The 13,039-nt window shown below is 41.7% G+C and overlaps 1 protein-coding gene across 1 annotated transcript in view; it reads left to right on the top strand.

The window, feature by feature from the left end:
* Positions 1 to 229: 229 nt before the first annotated feature.
* Positions 230 to 13,039, top strand: part of IL20RB (interleukin 20 receptor beta) — a 13,280-nt gene continuing 470 nt past the window's right edge. Inside the window, exons 1-6 of the mRNA XM_010022304.1 lie at positions 230 to 287; positions 5,503 to 5,629; positions 6,332 to 6,522; positions 9,341 to 9,465; positions 12,185 to 12,335; positions 12,656 to 12,801. Coding sequence (XP_010020606.1) covers positions 230 to 287; positions 5,503 to 5,629; positions 6,332 to 6,522; positions 9,341 to 9,465; positions 12,185 to 12,335; positions 12,656 to 12,801 — 798 coding nt within the window. The remainder of the gene's footprint in view (positions 288 to 5,502; positions 5,630 to 6,331; positions 6,523 to 9,340; positions 9,466 to 12,184; positions 12,336 to 12,655; positions 12,802 to 13,039) is intronic.

Below are 13,039 nucleotides of genomic sequence, written 5' to 3'. Positions count from 1 at the left end.
TGGCACCAGACTACACGGGCACTCCCTCTAACTGCGCCCTTGCAAACAATGTACGTACGTCTTTGGCACTGGCACAGACAGGCAGAGAAGCGGTGTTTGTGATACTCCCCTGGAGTCTCTGCTTTGCTGGCATCATGGCTGGCTCTGACAGGGCTTCCTGGCTAGAAGGGAAATACCTGAACTGCACAACAGGGTATGAATGTGGGAGAAGGCAACAAGTGTGAGCAAAATGTTGCTAAAGCTCATCTGCTTCTTCCTCTGCGCTCTGATTGCACCAAATCTCACAGGTAAATGGCTAAAATATCTTCTGTTGACTAAGTTGGAAGATTAAGGGGCTGTGAGAAACAGAAAATCTTTTGTCCTTTTGTTAAACATACAGCTAAAAAACTTGAGTCAAATAGTGTAAGGTCAGGTGTTGAATTTTAATTCTTTATCTAAAGTTAATACTAGAATAAGCAAATGAAAAAGGCAATACACAAATTCTGTATTCTGCAAGTCATTCTGAAACCTAAAGGGGAGTTTCAGTTTGAAAGATATTAGTAATACTGTACTTATGTCTGCTTTTTCACTGTTCTGTGAGAAGCTGAACTTTCAAGTCCTCTTAATGCTGATCAATTTGAGCACAGGGGATGCCCCGCCTGTGGAGTAGACGTAGGGTCAGAAAGGAAGGTTATAAAGCACTAATAGCTCAAATATATTTTCTGAAGGTCTCTTTACCCTGGAAGGAGGCTGTGCAATTTGTTTTCTTCTTCTCCAAGTAAATGCTAAGCTCCAAACCCATCTCCTGAAAGGAGTTTGGCCTTGGATCTCCTTACTATACTTTAGGGTTTTTATGATGGTCAGTCCTCTAGAAAGCAAACGCGGCTGGCCATTGTGCTTGGATTTTGTTCAGTTCTGTATTTCTAAATGTGCTATCTTAGCTTTTGAATTCAGGTTGTGTCTTGCTTCATTTTGTTTTCTGCCTCAGAAAAAAGATAAATAAATTTAAAGCTTTCTTGGCCAGCAAAACACAACAAAACATAATTATTTATAGTTCCTTGTTGCTGGATACTGAAACCACTGGCTCAGCATCAAGTTTCTTCTGTGGAATACAGATGATTATGACAAATGTTTTTTAAAAGCTGTCAAAGCAGGGCTGCTGTTCTTTAAAGAAATTTAGTTTTGTTTTTACTGTGTTTTCCTTTAAGGCCTGGCTAGCTGTGTGATGTTTCTGCACAGGAGCCATGTCGCCTCTGTGCGTAGTGACTGGCAGCCTGGCTCAGCTGCATACTCGTCGTATTTTGTCTTCTACACTGTGACAGACAGTAGGAGAAAAAGATGGGATAACTTACACTGTGTCCCCCATTCATTTGGCCTTGACCTGAAACATGAAAATTTGTGTCCTGGTCTCCTTTTTGAGGAAAGAATGTTTTGACTGAATGTTTATGTCTAAAGCCGCCCCTGTGGTTTGCACAGAGCAGATACCAGGCCAGAAGATGGCCTGTTCCTGTCTAAGCCTGAGGGTCCAGGCTTTGTATCCCATGTGATGGGAAGAAAAACAGGCAAGGGGGTATGTACTGAGATCTTGCCTTTTGCAGTCAGTTTGTGCAATTGGCAAATGAGGGAGGGGAAGTTCCTAGTCTTCAGCTTAAGGGTACCTCCAAAGAGATCGTTTAGCATAGTTTATTGTTGTTGTCTAAAATACTTTCATTTTCACTACTTAGCTTGCATAGAAATTCCTTTAGCTTTGTGGGGTGTTGCAGACATTATTTTCTTGTCACCAGTATTTAGAGTCCAGAATTCCCTTTTCAGATTCCCCTTCACTGAAGCTTCCTCATATGGAGAGAGGCAGGCACTGTTTGATGATACGAGAAGCTGGTGATGTTGTTGTCCTGCAGATTTGGAAAAGATAAATGCTTGGAAGTTAAAAGCTAATCTTTATTAGCACTACGGTAAAGAAGGATTTCTCAGTCCTGTATGTAAAATTTTAAGGGGCATGCCAGAAAAAGCACAGACGTGGTAAAGCATTTCTGAACACTATGCGATGCTGCTTCTGGAGTTACTTCTTGTGTTTGCTGGGCCCCTCAAAGGAGGGTAAAGAGGTCATTTTCTTAGTATCTGTGCAGTGTTAGCTGACATTGAACCATAAGTAGTGGTGATAGTAGTGAACTAACAGCAAGAAATGATGAGGTAGTAGAGATGAAATATTACTACATTCTATATTCACAGAGAAAGAAGGGTATAAGAATCTATCCTAGAGCAATGGAATTTTATCAGGGTTTATTTAAGGCATTTTTAACTGAAAAGTAAACCAGACAAATATATTGGATTTGATAATGAATTTTACTTTTTTTTTTTTTTTTAATTGTAGATTCTGTAAGTTTAACACAGAGGGGAAAAATGTGAAGAAGTCATCACCAGTCTGAATTGAAATCCATTCTTTGTGTAACAAATAAAATGTAGTATACTGCTGACAGATAAGGAGGCAGAAATGCTATTTACAGAGAAAATCTGGACATGTCTTTTCTTTGGCATGACTGGAGATGTTAGGGGAAGAGTCAGTACCCTGGCTTGAAAGACGAGCTTGGCTTTTCCTGTGAGGCTATTTACATATTGCTTGTGAATCCAAAATCAAATGGAAGCTGTACACAGCCCTGGGCTAACAGCCTTCTGGGTTCTGCCTGCTCTTTCTGTTCAGTTGTCACCTGCATTTTGTATATTATTTCTTTTCCCTTCAAAATGTGTAGACCACAGATAATGGAGTATTTCAGTACTAGGAAACATCCTTCACTGTTTATACTTAGTGCTTTCCCTGTTTATATAACCCAGAATTGTCTTTTCTCCCAGTGTTAAACGCTTGCTTACGATTGCTTTGTGGGCTGTTGCAACAGATGGATTGGAGAAATATAATTTGTTTGGCTACAACACAGGATACGCTATGTCTAGATCAACAGCATTTTGGAAGAGAGTGAACCTCTCTTCCAAACTACAGCTTTCAGTATGTCTCTGGGTCCCAGTCAGAGAGCAGGGAAGTGCATCATTGCTTTTATTGCTCAGGAATCCCATTTAATTTGTGTACTGGATGAAAAGATTGCAGGTTTTAGCTTTAAACCTTTATAATTCACTCCTGAGGGCTGTCCACTGTATTTGGAGTAGGGCTTAGTTGGCAGTTACAAACATTCTTATACAAACAATGAAGTAAAACATACTAAAGCTGAATCACAAGGTTCACTTTAGTGTATTTGTCATTTAAGTATTTTAACCTTATGAGCACAAAATCTTATGCTTTTTACACTTAACAGCTACACACACATGCAGGCATATGCATACTTAGGCCCATACTGGTATCTGCTTCTGTATTCTTTAGTTACGAAAGGTAAACAATATCTTTCTTTAGGGATACACTTCTCTTCATCTGAAGGCAGATGTTCAGATTAGTGTACCGTTCATGTGAACTACACATCCATAACACTATACCTCACCACCACCATCTCACCTGCAGTGCTGGAGACTTAGTTTTCTCACACTAAAGTGCAAATGCTCCAATAGCTGCTGTGTGCTATGGCTTTGCCACAGAAGATATGTGGCCCTGTAAAAATCAGGAAGTATGCTCTGTAGATAGCATAGATGAGTATTAGGTTTTTATGTATCTTATTTTTCACGGAGAAGCATTCTTATGAGTAGCAGAATTTGTGCTCATCCTGAATCTATTAAAACCACTTATTATTAATATCGAACAGAAACTTTAATTGGTGAACTTTTTTCATAGAGACACATACACTGTAATTAGGTCCAGAGTTTTTTCCTAATGAAAGGAAGAAAGAAATCTTAGTGCATGTATAAAACCTTTGTGGTTCAGCTGAAGTGAGGTGACAGGTCTCACTGTGCCAACAGAAGATTCACTGATTTTGCCAGCAAAACAGGGTTTCAGTACTTCTGAATAAAAGAAAAGTACATATCCAAGAAGTCCTAAATCAAGGACTTAAAAATTTCTGAAACACTCCAGCACAGTTCAGCCCTGTTCAGACAGGGAACATCATTGTGAGTGCTGAGCTGTGGAAAAACCAGTGTCTGATCACATAACTGATGTCTGTTACATAAGTCACACACCTGAGTATGCCAACTCCCAATGTGTACAAGGAAAAGTGATAGCAAACAATCTAAATGTTGGGAAGCATGGAGAGTAATAGAGACCAAATGGGTGGTAAAGCTGCAGAGTGAACGTCAATAAAGACAAAAAGTGCCTTGAAACTAGTATGGACCCCCACAGGCCAGAACTGCTGGTATGGCACCAATGACTCTTCTGCTATCTAAATTACAGGGAAGAAAGCTCCTCATCCTGGAGATAGCTGACGTTTACTTTAAAGAATGGCTAAGCATTGTGTCAACAGATCCATATAACTTATGCCAAAGAATCATAAGGAGTCGGCATCAAGGTTCTCCACATCATTAGTGATTTTATAAAGATACAAATACAGGGAATATTCTAAGGGCAGAAAGAACACCAATGTTCTAATGCTGTAAAAGAATAACTGTCATGAAAATGTTGCTCATGGACTTGTCAACCTGGCTTTGATCCTGAGTAGAACAACTGACATCAATTGGTTAAATTTGTAAACGGAGTTTTAAAAGAAGACACCGTCTTTTAATGGCAGTTAAGACTAATGAAAGATAGGCCTTGTTAAGTGAAATAGATGTCATTAAACAATAATTAAGAAATAATCCTTGGTAACAGACATTGTGATAGAACCTTGTTTCTGGCATACTGTTGAAATGACCAGTGCTACATTGGGTTGGTTGAAACTGTTCCATCCATTCCTCCCTTTCAGTGGTTCGTCGGGAACCATTCCCTGCTGAGCAGAGAGAACACACTTGTGACTGGAAAGTAGCAGAACAGAGATAAGTCTGTTCCCATAGCGTAGTGCAGGATGTGCTTGTGGGGATTCCTGCCTTCTGTGCCCTGGTCCAAACACTGCTAAGGATATTGCATCAGGATGCCATAGAATAAAATTACCTACACTGTAGGTACCATCCCGTATGCTTTGGCTATCTCAGAATAAAGTAATAATTTTATTTATAGTCCATTAAATAAATCAAAGAGGTACTTTGATTACAGCCTACAAGCACTTAGATTATTACAATCCTGCAACATGAAAAAAGCTGTACAACAGCTAAGATCTAACAGTGTCCAGTCAAGCCTGGAAAGAAACAGCACACTTCCAACTATGACACTGGAACAGTCTATAGAGTGCAATAGAGTATCTTTTACTTGACTTCATTAAACAATGAAAAGGTGTGCTTTTCCTTTCTGTAAGCAGTGCCAGCCTAACTGCTCTGTCATTTGCACTTTGGTTATCATTTCTTCTCTGAAAAATGTTTCAAACTCTGAAGTGACAGTAGTGAAATAAAGAGTGTGTATTTCTAATACAAAACATGGTTTTGCACTATTGTAAGATTTTTCCTAGTAAATTCATATACCTTTTTCATTTCTTTCTTTTTCTTTTCTTTTGCTGGGAATTTTAGGTGAAGATGCTTTGCTGCCAGCACCTCAGAATATCTCTATCCTTTCTACCAACATGAAACATTTCTTATCTTGGAGTCCTGTGACCGCCCAGGAAGAAACTGTGAGATACTCTGTTGAGTTTCAGGGGTAATTTCTGTTACTCTTCTTTGTTCTTTGAACGCTGTTTACTTAGACTTAAAATTCGGCATTTTGGGATGTTTAGCACTATTCAGCTCATATGCAAAGGAGAAGCTTGATACTCTAGTACTAGCTCATTACAAGTGGGGGAAAAATTCCTTTTGCTTGAGTTCTGAGACTGTTTACAGATTAATAGGTAGCAGAGTAATCCAAGCTGTGCATTAAGCCCAAATATGAAAACTGCCTCTGTCCAAATAATTCAAAAGTTAGAAGGATTAGCAACAGTTTATTTAGAAAAGGAAAGAGATTTATTCAGTGTTCATCTTTTAAACATCTAACACACATTACAGGGGGTTTCTGATCCATCTTGAGCTATGACTTGTATTACAGTATGGCTTTGGAATTCTGGTTTACCCAGGATGATCAAGTGAAGTGAGTGGGCAGGATTTGAGGCATCAACACTGTGTTGGCTATCCCCACCTCCTACACTATCATGCTCCATTTGACTCATGAATAAACTGGCTCTGGGAGATTTTGTCTAGATAAGATCTAAACCACACCCATACTGGTTTCATACACTCCTGGTATTCAAGCCCTAATGCACCCCAGTACTGGTTTTACCTGGAAAGAACTAGCAAGCAGCCTTAGCCTATGTCACAGATACACATCCTACCAGACTGTTGCCAGTTTGCTTTCTTTTCCTCTCCTCAGTGAGTATGAACGAGACTACGCCAATGAGAGCTGGATTCCCATCTGTGAATGTTCACTCATCACAGCCACGGCGTGCAACATCACAGAGGATATCTCAGCCACTGTGGCCTATAAGCTGCGTGTAAGGGCAGACACTGGCACTAGAAGATCAGAGTGGGGCACCCTGAAAGGTTTCTTCAATCGCATCACAAGTGAGTCCTGCTGTTTGGCTTAAGCTCCATGACATTGCATTAATTTCGCAGTCTGGTGTTGAGGGATTGCTCATGCATATGTTTATATACTGTGCATGTCACACAAAGCCAATAGACACAGAAAGCTCACCCTGCTTCTCAGCTTCTCTCATTTTGAGTTGGGACATTTCACTCTTAGTCATGCTGTGCTCGTGAACGTGAGTTTCTCCTGAGGCAGGGCCGAATTTATCAGGGCTTGAATCTCCAAAGATCTAAGATATGTAAGAAAACATTTCTTTTGGCAAGTTGGCTACTCTTGCCTCTGATTACAAAAGGTTCTGATCAACCAAGGTTGCTGTCACTGCTCCATCTAATCCATGTCATCTAGTCAATTCTGAGAGTCCAGAACGTGATCCTATGGAAGCACTTTCTCTAGAAAACAGCCATGTCACCCTCTATCTGCTTCATGCTGTCCTGGAAATCACAGTTCCTTCCAGACATGGTTCTCTCCTCCCATATTCTCTGATACATGAATTGACCTCAGAAGAGAAGAATAAAAAGGAAACTGCAACATTGCTGCAGTCCTAGCCATGAAGGGTATTTTCTCCATGTGCTTCCAACTCCTGCAAATTTTGAGGTCTAGCTCAACCTAAGGATCATGTCACAGCCTGAAATTAGCATGCTGTTTCCAGTGTTTCTCTGGAATCATTGCCTCTGTTCTCTGCTGTGTAGTCAGCTGATTTAAGCAATAAACACCGTGGTGGAAAACCTCTGTTGAGGTCACTATTGGAGTGTAAGTCTCAGTCTGGGATGGGCAACAGTTATCAGTTTTAGCCAGGAAAGAAATTGCCTGTCCAAGACCAGAACTGACCCCATCTTCAACCTTCATCAATCACTGGAAATTATCTACTACTTCGTAAGTGAGCAGTCCTCACTCATACAGAGCATTTAATCAAAGCAGCACCATGAGGAGCACAATCTAAGCTGATGAGAGTGTATCTTGGTGTGGAAGTGTTTTCTAGATAACGCTTTCGATGAAAAATCCTTCCCTTTTCCAGGAGCTATGGTGATACAGAGTTGAGCCATGGACCACACTGTTAGGCAGTGATAGGGGAAGGATCTTCCTTCGCTTGAGCCTCTTCATGAAGAAAAGCAGCAACTTTCTCATGGTATGGTGAAGTATTTGATAGCTTAGTCATGCGTTTTAAAGACCTCAGTACAACCCTCTGGCTAAGCTGTGAACGTTCAGAGGATACAACTTGCAATGGACTGTAGTAGGAATGTGCATATATAGACCAATATTTAAAGGAGAAAGAAAAATCTCTGTAAGTTCTTGTCGTTACATATTTTTACTACTCACTTTCCCTTGTCTCTGCTATTGCATCTCTTAGGAAATACGGCATTGAGTCTGAGAGAAACTAAGGAATTCAAAGCGCAGCCCACTCGTTCTGTATGTGGCTCATAGACAGTCAGGGCATCAGCACAGCCCACAGTACTTGTAGTCTAAATAGCTCCAGTGTCAAAGCATTAGATGTAGATACATGTAAATTATGATAACACATGGAAAACGCTTTCAAAAGACCTTCCTAAAACTAACAATTTAGTTATGTCTTTCTTCTTCATTTATCAAAATTCAAATAGTTAGTTGGTATCCAGTGTGCCACCATAGAGATAATCCTAAATGCTTCTGTTTGGCTAGTAGTAGCATCTTGTAATATCCATCTGTCAAAACATTAACCCAGAATTTGTTTTTAACCTCCAAATGATGTTAAGACTTTTTTTTTTTTTTTTTTTTAATTTTGAGACATGTTGTTAAGCAGATTCTCACTTTTCAATTTAAAAGTATAAAATAGTTTTCCAGGCATCCCGTTTGTGGCACACTCATTATGAACATATTTGTATTTTATCTTTTCATATTGCTCAGTCTTAATGGTAATTCGCTGGATGTAAGATTATTAAGAACATCTCTTCTGTATGTGGCTATACATTGCTCTCTTTCATTTCTTAAAAGCAAGGAAGTTAAAACCAGTTTCAGCCACAACAGTGGTAAAGAATGGCATATATAAGTAGCACAGATGTGATCTTTGTACTGCCTTGATTTGCAGTTCACAAATGTTCAGTGTGTAGTTTCATCCATGCTTGATTGATTGTTTCACTAAATCTCCTCACAGCAGAATCCCAATCTGAACCAATCTTTGAATATCAAAGTAAGCATGAAGCAAATCATCTGCAGATTTACTTGCATACATTTATAAAAAACTTAGTCACAGCAGGTCATCAGCCTAAGTCTATCTAAACCCACATAGATACTAGAAGACAATAAGCATTCACGTCAACTGCCAGAGTTACGCTGCTAGAGGATCATACTGCTTTTTCCTTTGTATTTGAATAACTGCCAAAATTCCCATGAAAAAGCAATGGTTTCACAGCTCCTGTCCTGTATGTTAGTGCTAAGCTAATGCCCAGGAGCAGAACTGGCCTGATCTGGTGTCTCAACTTCTGGTCACCCAGCTAGTTCTGCTGCTGTTGTTCACACAGGACAATTAGGCCAGACGCTTCCTCTACTGGAGAAAATTTAGAACCTTTTAAGTTCTGCACAACCCAGCTGTTGCCAAACTCCCATTTGCAATGCCAGTCATGGTCATCCTGTTCAAACTCACTGTATCTAGTCATAATGGGAGGTATAGCAAAGAGAAGTTTCTGCCCCACTGAAGCAACTGGCTTTTATTGCAGAGTAATGTTACTGTGCTCGTGATGGATTTCCCTCTCCTAGCTGGAAACAGGACAAGTTGTAAGGATTGCCTCTGATGTGATAATGGTGCTCTCTCTGTGTTGGCAGCTTCTCTGACCCCACCTCTGATGAAGGTCATAGCAGATGGCTATCATTTACTAGTGGAGCTGGAAGACATGGGGCCTGCCTTTCAGTTCTGTGTTCTCTACTGGAAGAAGGGCCAGGAGAGTAGGGTGAGTTTTACCCTCGGGTTTTGGGCAATAACAGAGAGCCTACATACTTAGAGTGAAAGCATATAGACATTGCCAGGGCCTGTTTGCCAGTCCAGGCTCCTGCTGTGAGGCTAGAGGACATGTCTGGAGTCAGTGTGTGCCATATTCCTCTGCACATACCAGTGCATTGCTCTTACTTCTGTGGAGAAGCTGTGTGTTCTTTCCACATTTTCTTCTCTGGGAAGAGGAATCTCCTCAAGGACCTCAAGCATTCAAAGAAACCAGAAGTCAGGAACTGAAGGTGTTCATGCTGACTTTCTTCTCTAAACATCACTTGGATTACTCAGACCAAGATTAAGTTATCACACTGAGGTGCTGACATTTTTCTCAGGAGTTTTTTGTAAAACAGCTTGCCTGTGACAGTGAGCTGCCACTTGCTTAGCCGAGGGCATTGCTTATACCTGGGTGATACTGAAGCAGTGACAATTTATGTTGTGTTCAGGTCCTTCTGTTTTCACTAGATATCAATGATTTATTTTTTTTCTTGGGAACTTGTGCTTCCACAGCACCTAAGAACATAAAAGCATGACATTTCGGCAGCCATATAAAGTCGGACCATGGGACCATCAAACCAAGTAACTTCTCTCTGCCAGTGGGCAATGGAGATGACCAAGGAAGTTAATAAGGAGAAAGCCTGTGTGTAATTACACTTAGATTATTTTCTGAGATGTCACAGACACAGCTCCAAGAGATTCCTGAACCAGAAATGGTATTATTAATAGTCCTTGATGAATTTTTGTTCCAATAATGTCTGTTGTGGTTTTCAAGCTACATAAACTTCTAGCATGTACAACTTCCTGTACTCGGGAATTCTGCAGCTTAACTGTTGTGCAGTCTCAATCTTGGTTTAGGGGGGAGAGAGAGAGAGAGAGAGAACAGTAATTCCCTATTCACTTTCCCTGCCACTCTAAATAGTTTTATATTGTGTATCTTTTTCCAGGCCAAGGACTCCCAGACTACTTAGTTGTTCCCTGTGGAAGCCTTTCCAGCTATTTTTGCCCTTACCAAGGTGGGCAGGGAGTAAACCTGCACAGTTCAAGGTGCAGGAGCACTATGGGTTAGCACCATACATGTCTTCGCACTCTTTTATTTCCCCAGCAATTGTTAACAAGGATGACTACCTCAGAGCTGACTATTCCAGGAAACCCGAACCCCAAGTTCCTGTTTCTGGTGGGGGATGCTCAATTTAAGAAACACTCACCAACTGTAAAAATGAAGGGGTAAAACTCTCATGAGCACCATTTAACCAGGTTGGACAAAGCCTTGGGTAACATGGTCTAGTATGAGGCAGCCCTGCCCATGGCAGGGGGGTTGGAACTGAATGATATTAAGGTCCTTTCCAACCCAAACCATCCTATGATTCTATGACAGGAAGAACTCCAGCATAGCTCAGACTGGGACTGAAGATCCTGGGCTGAGCTTAATGGGGCTTCTGGGCCATGGACAGGAGGGTGAAGATGGGGGTGCCAGGCAGGGCTGGTGAGGGCCGTTGCAGCCTGGTTAGTACACTCTGATGCCTTTTCATCCCATTGCTGTTAGCTTGATAGGCTTTGAAATAGATCTTGACTACCTTTTGGAAATCAAAGTAAACGAGATCAACCTTGTTCATGGGCTTAATGAAATGTTAACTCTTCTTCAATATATGGTATTAATCACCTAAACATTGATTCCAAACTTCAGAATAGTTTCTGACAACTGGACTGTCACAAGCACCAGATTTGCTTGCCAGTACATGTCCAGTTCTCTGCTGGGACTCTTTTAATTATTTTTTTTTAATAATTGTCACATTTGACCTGTCTTATTTGAGGTTTTTGCAAGAGGTTACACACCACATGTAGTCACCGACCTTATTTCATCCTTGAAATCTTTTCAAACTTGTGGGCCTCAAGATCACATTTCTGTGGAGAGGGATATTTTGATGGAGAGAAGAACTTGCTACCAGAAGAGCACTACTGGCTTGTTAGAAGTATCCGTATGTGTGTGTGATTCTGGAGGCTGATCAGGCCTTCTGTGAGTGCAGGCTTTGCATCTGCAACACAGCAAGAATTCGGAACAACTAGCTAATTGTTACCTGTCCTCTCGTGACTGAGGAGACTGGAAATACCAACTTCTTTTTGCTAGCAGTTACTGGAGTCCTATTTATTGCAAGAAAATAATGTACTGGTGTTCATATGCTGTTTAAGGGCTGCTGAAGTGTGTTACAGTTGCACACACTAAATTCACTTGCTCCTTACTAGCCCAGTCCATCTCCTCTCGGTGCTCTAGAGTCACAGCACAGCTCTCACACCCCTATCACAGCATGGTTCTGGCATTTCTATCATATCAGACTAGCACAGGTATGATTTTCATATCCCAGCAAAAACTTGGATCAGTCAAGACCTTAGTCATCAAGCCGTTACACCAGGGGAGTAGGTCATAGTCTAGCATTTTGGCCCAACATCGCCATTATGCCTCTTAGGCTCACAGCTCTGTCTTTTCATCCCCTCCTGCCCTTCCAAATGTGCATGGTCTCATTCTGCACTCCACTGTGCTTCCTTGTTTGCTGTTTTTCTCTGTCACACCTCCTGCTGTTCCTTCCCCTTCTCCCAGTAAAGTCTGGGCTAGCATCATGTCAGGACTCCTGCTGTCAATTAGGCCCTTGCCCTGTGTTCTGATCCTCTCTCTCCTGGGCTTGTGGCAGATGCAGCGGAAGGTGGTGAAGGATGTCAGCTCTGTGGTTCACCTGGACACCATGGAGGCAGGATCTGATTACTGTGTAAAAGCTCAGACATACGTTGAGGCAATCAACAGAAGCAGCAGCTTCAGCCAGACACAGTGTGTGAGGGCACAAGGTAACGGCCAGCCTTCCTTCCTATTCCTCTGGTGTAGTCATGCCCAAGGATACCCCAGCAGCTCTTCCTTTCATTTTCACCCAAAACCTCCTCTCTTATTTGCAAATGTGCTGCCCATTTGTTCCTTGGGGTAGGAAAAAAAAACCTCAGTAGGGCAGCCCCCTACACTGGCACTGGTATCCTGTCCTGGAGTGTGCCAACAAAGGATCTCACCAGGGTGGTGGAAAGATCAGCCACAGAGGGAGCAGGCTGACTGCATTGAGTGATTTGTCCTCACAAGGTTTGACTCTCAGAAGTTTTGCTGCTTCTGTTATTTCTAGGTGGCACATCCATGTGGCTGGTTACTGCCCTCATCATCTCTGCTGGCTTTGCCGTGGCTGCTTTGACCCTGCCTTTCCTTACCTGGAAAACAAGTAAAATGCTTCAGTTTTCCTGCTGCCCTGCTTCAGTACTGCCAGACACACTGGTAACTTTTTTACTGTGCTTTACTGGTTTTTACAGTGTGGGATATTCACAGGAGCATGGGGCAGGCAGGAAAAGCAGACATCCACAGGAAGCCTTGCTCAATTCCAGTATGATGAGCTCTGCTGCAGGATCAGGCAGCCCACATGAGTTGGCTACATGGCTGTCACTGCCTTTGGCCTACAGCCCTGAACAGGGAGGATGCTCCTGGTGCTTGTGGGGGAGGAGCTTTGGGAACATTG

The sequence above is a fragment of the Nestor notabilis genome, unplaced genomic scaffold (assembly GCF_000696875.1).
Source record: "Nestor notabilis isolate BGI_N333 unplaced genomic scaffold, ASM69687v1 scaffold12959, whole genome shotgun sequence".
NCBI classification, from domain to species: Eukaryota; Metazoa; Chordata; class Aves; order Psittaciformes; family Psittacidae; genus Nestor; species Nestor notabilis.
Note: the sequence above shows the minus strand (reverse complement) of the source record. Positions and strands in the feature narration are given on the sequence as shown.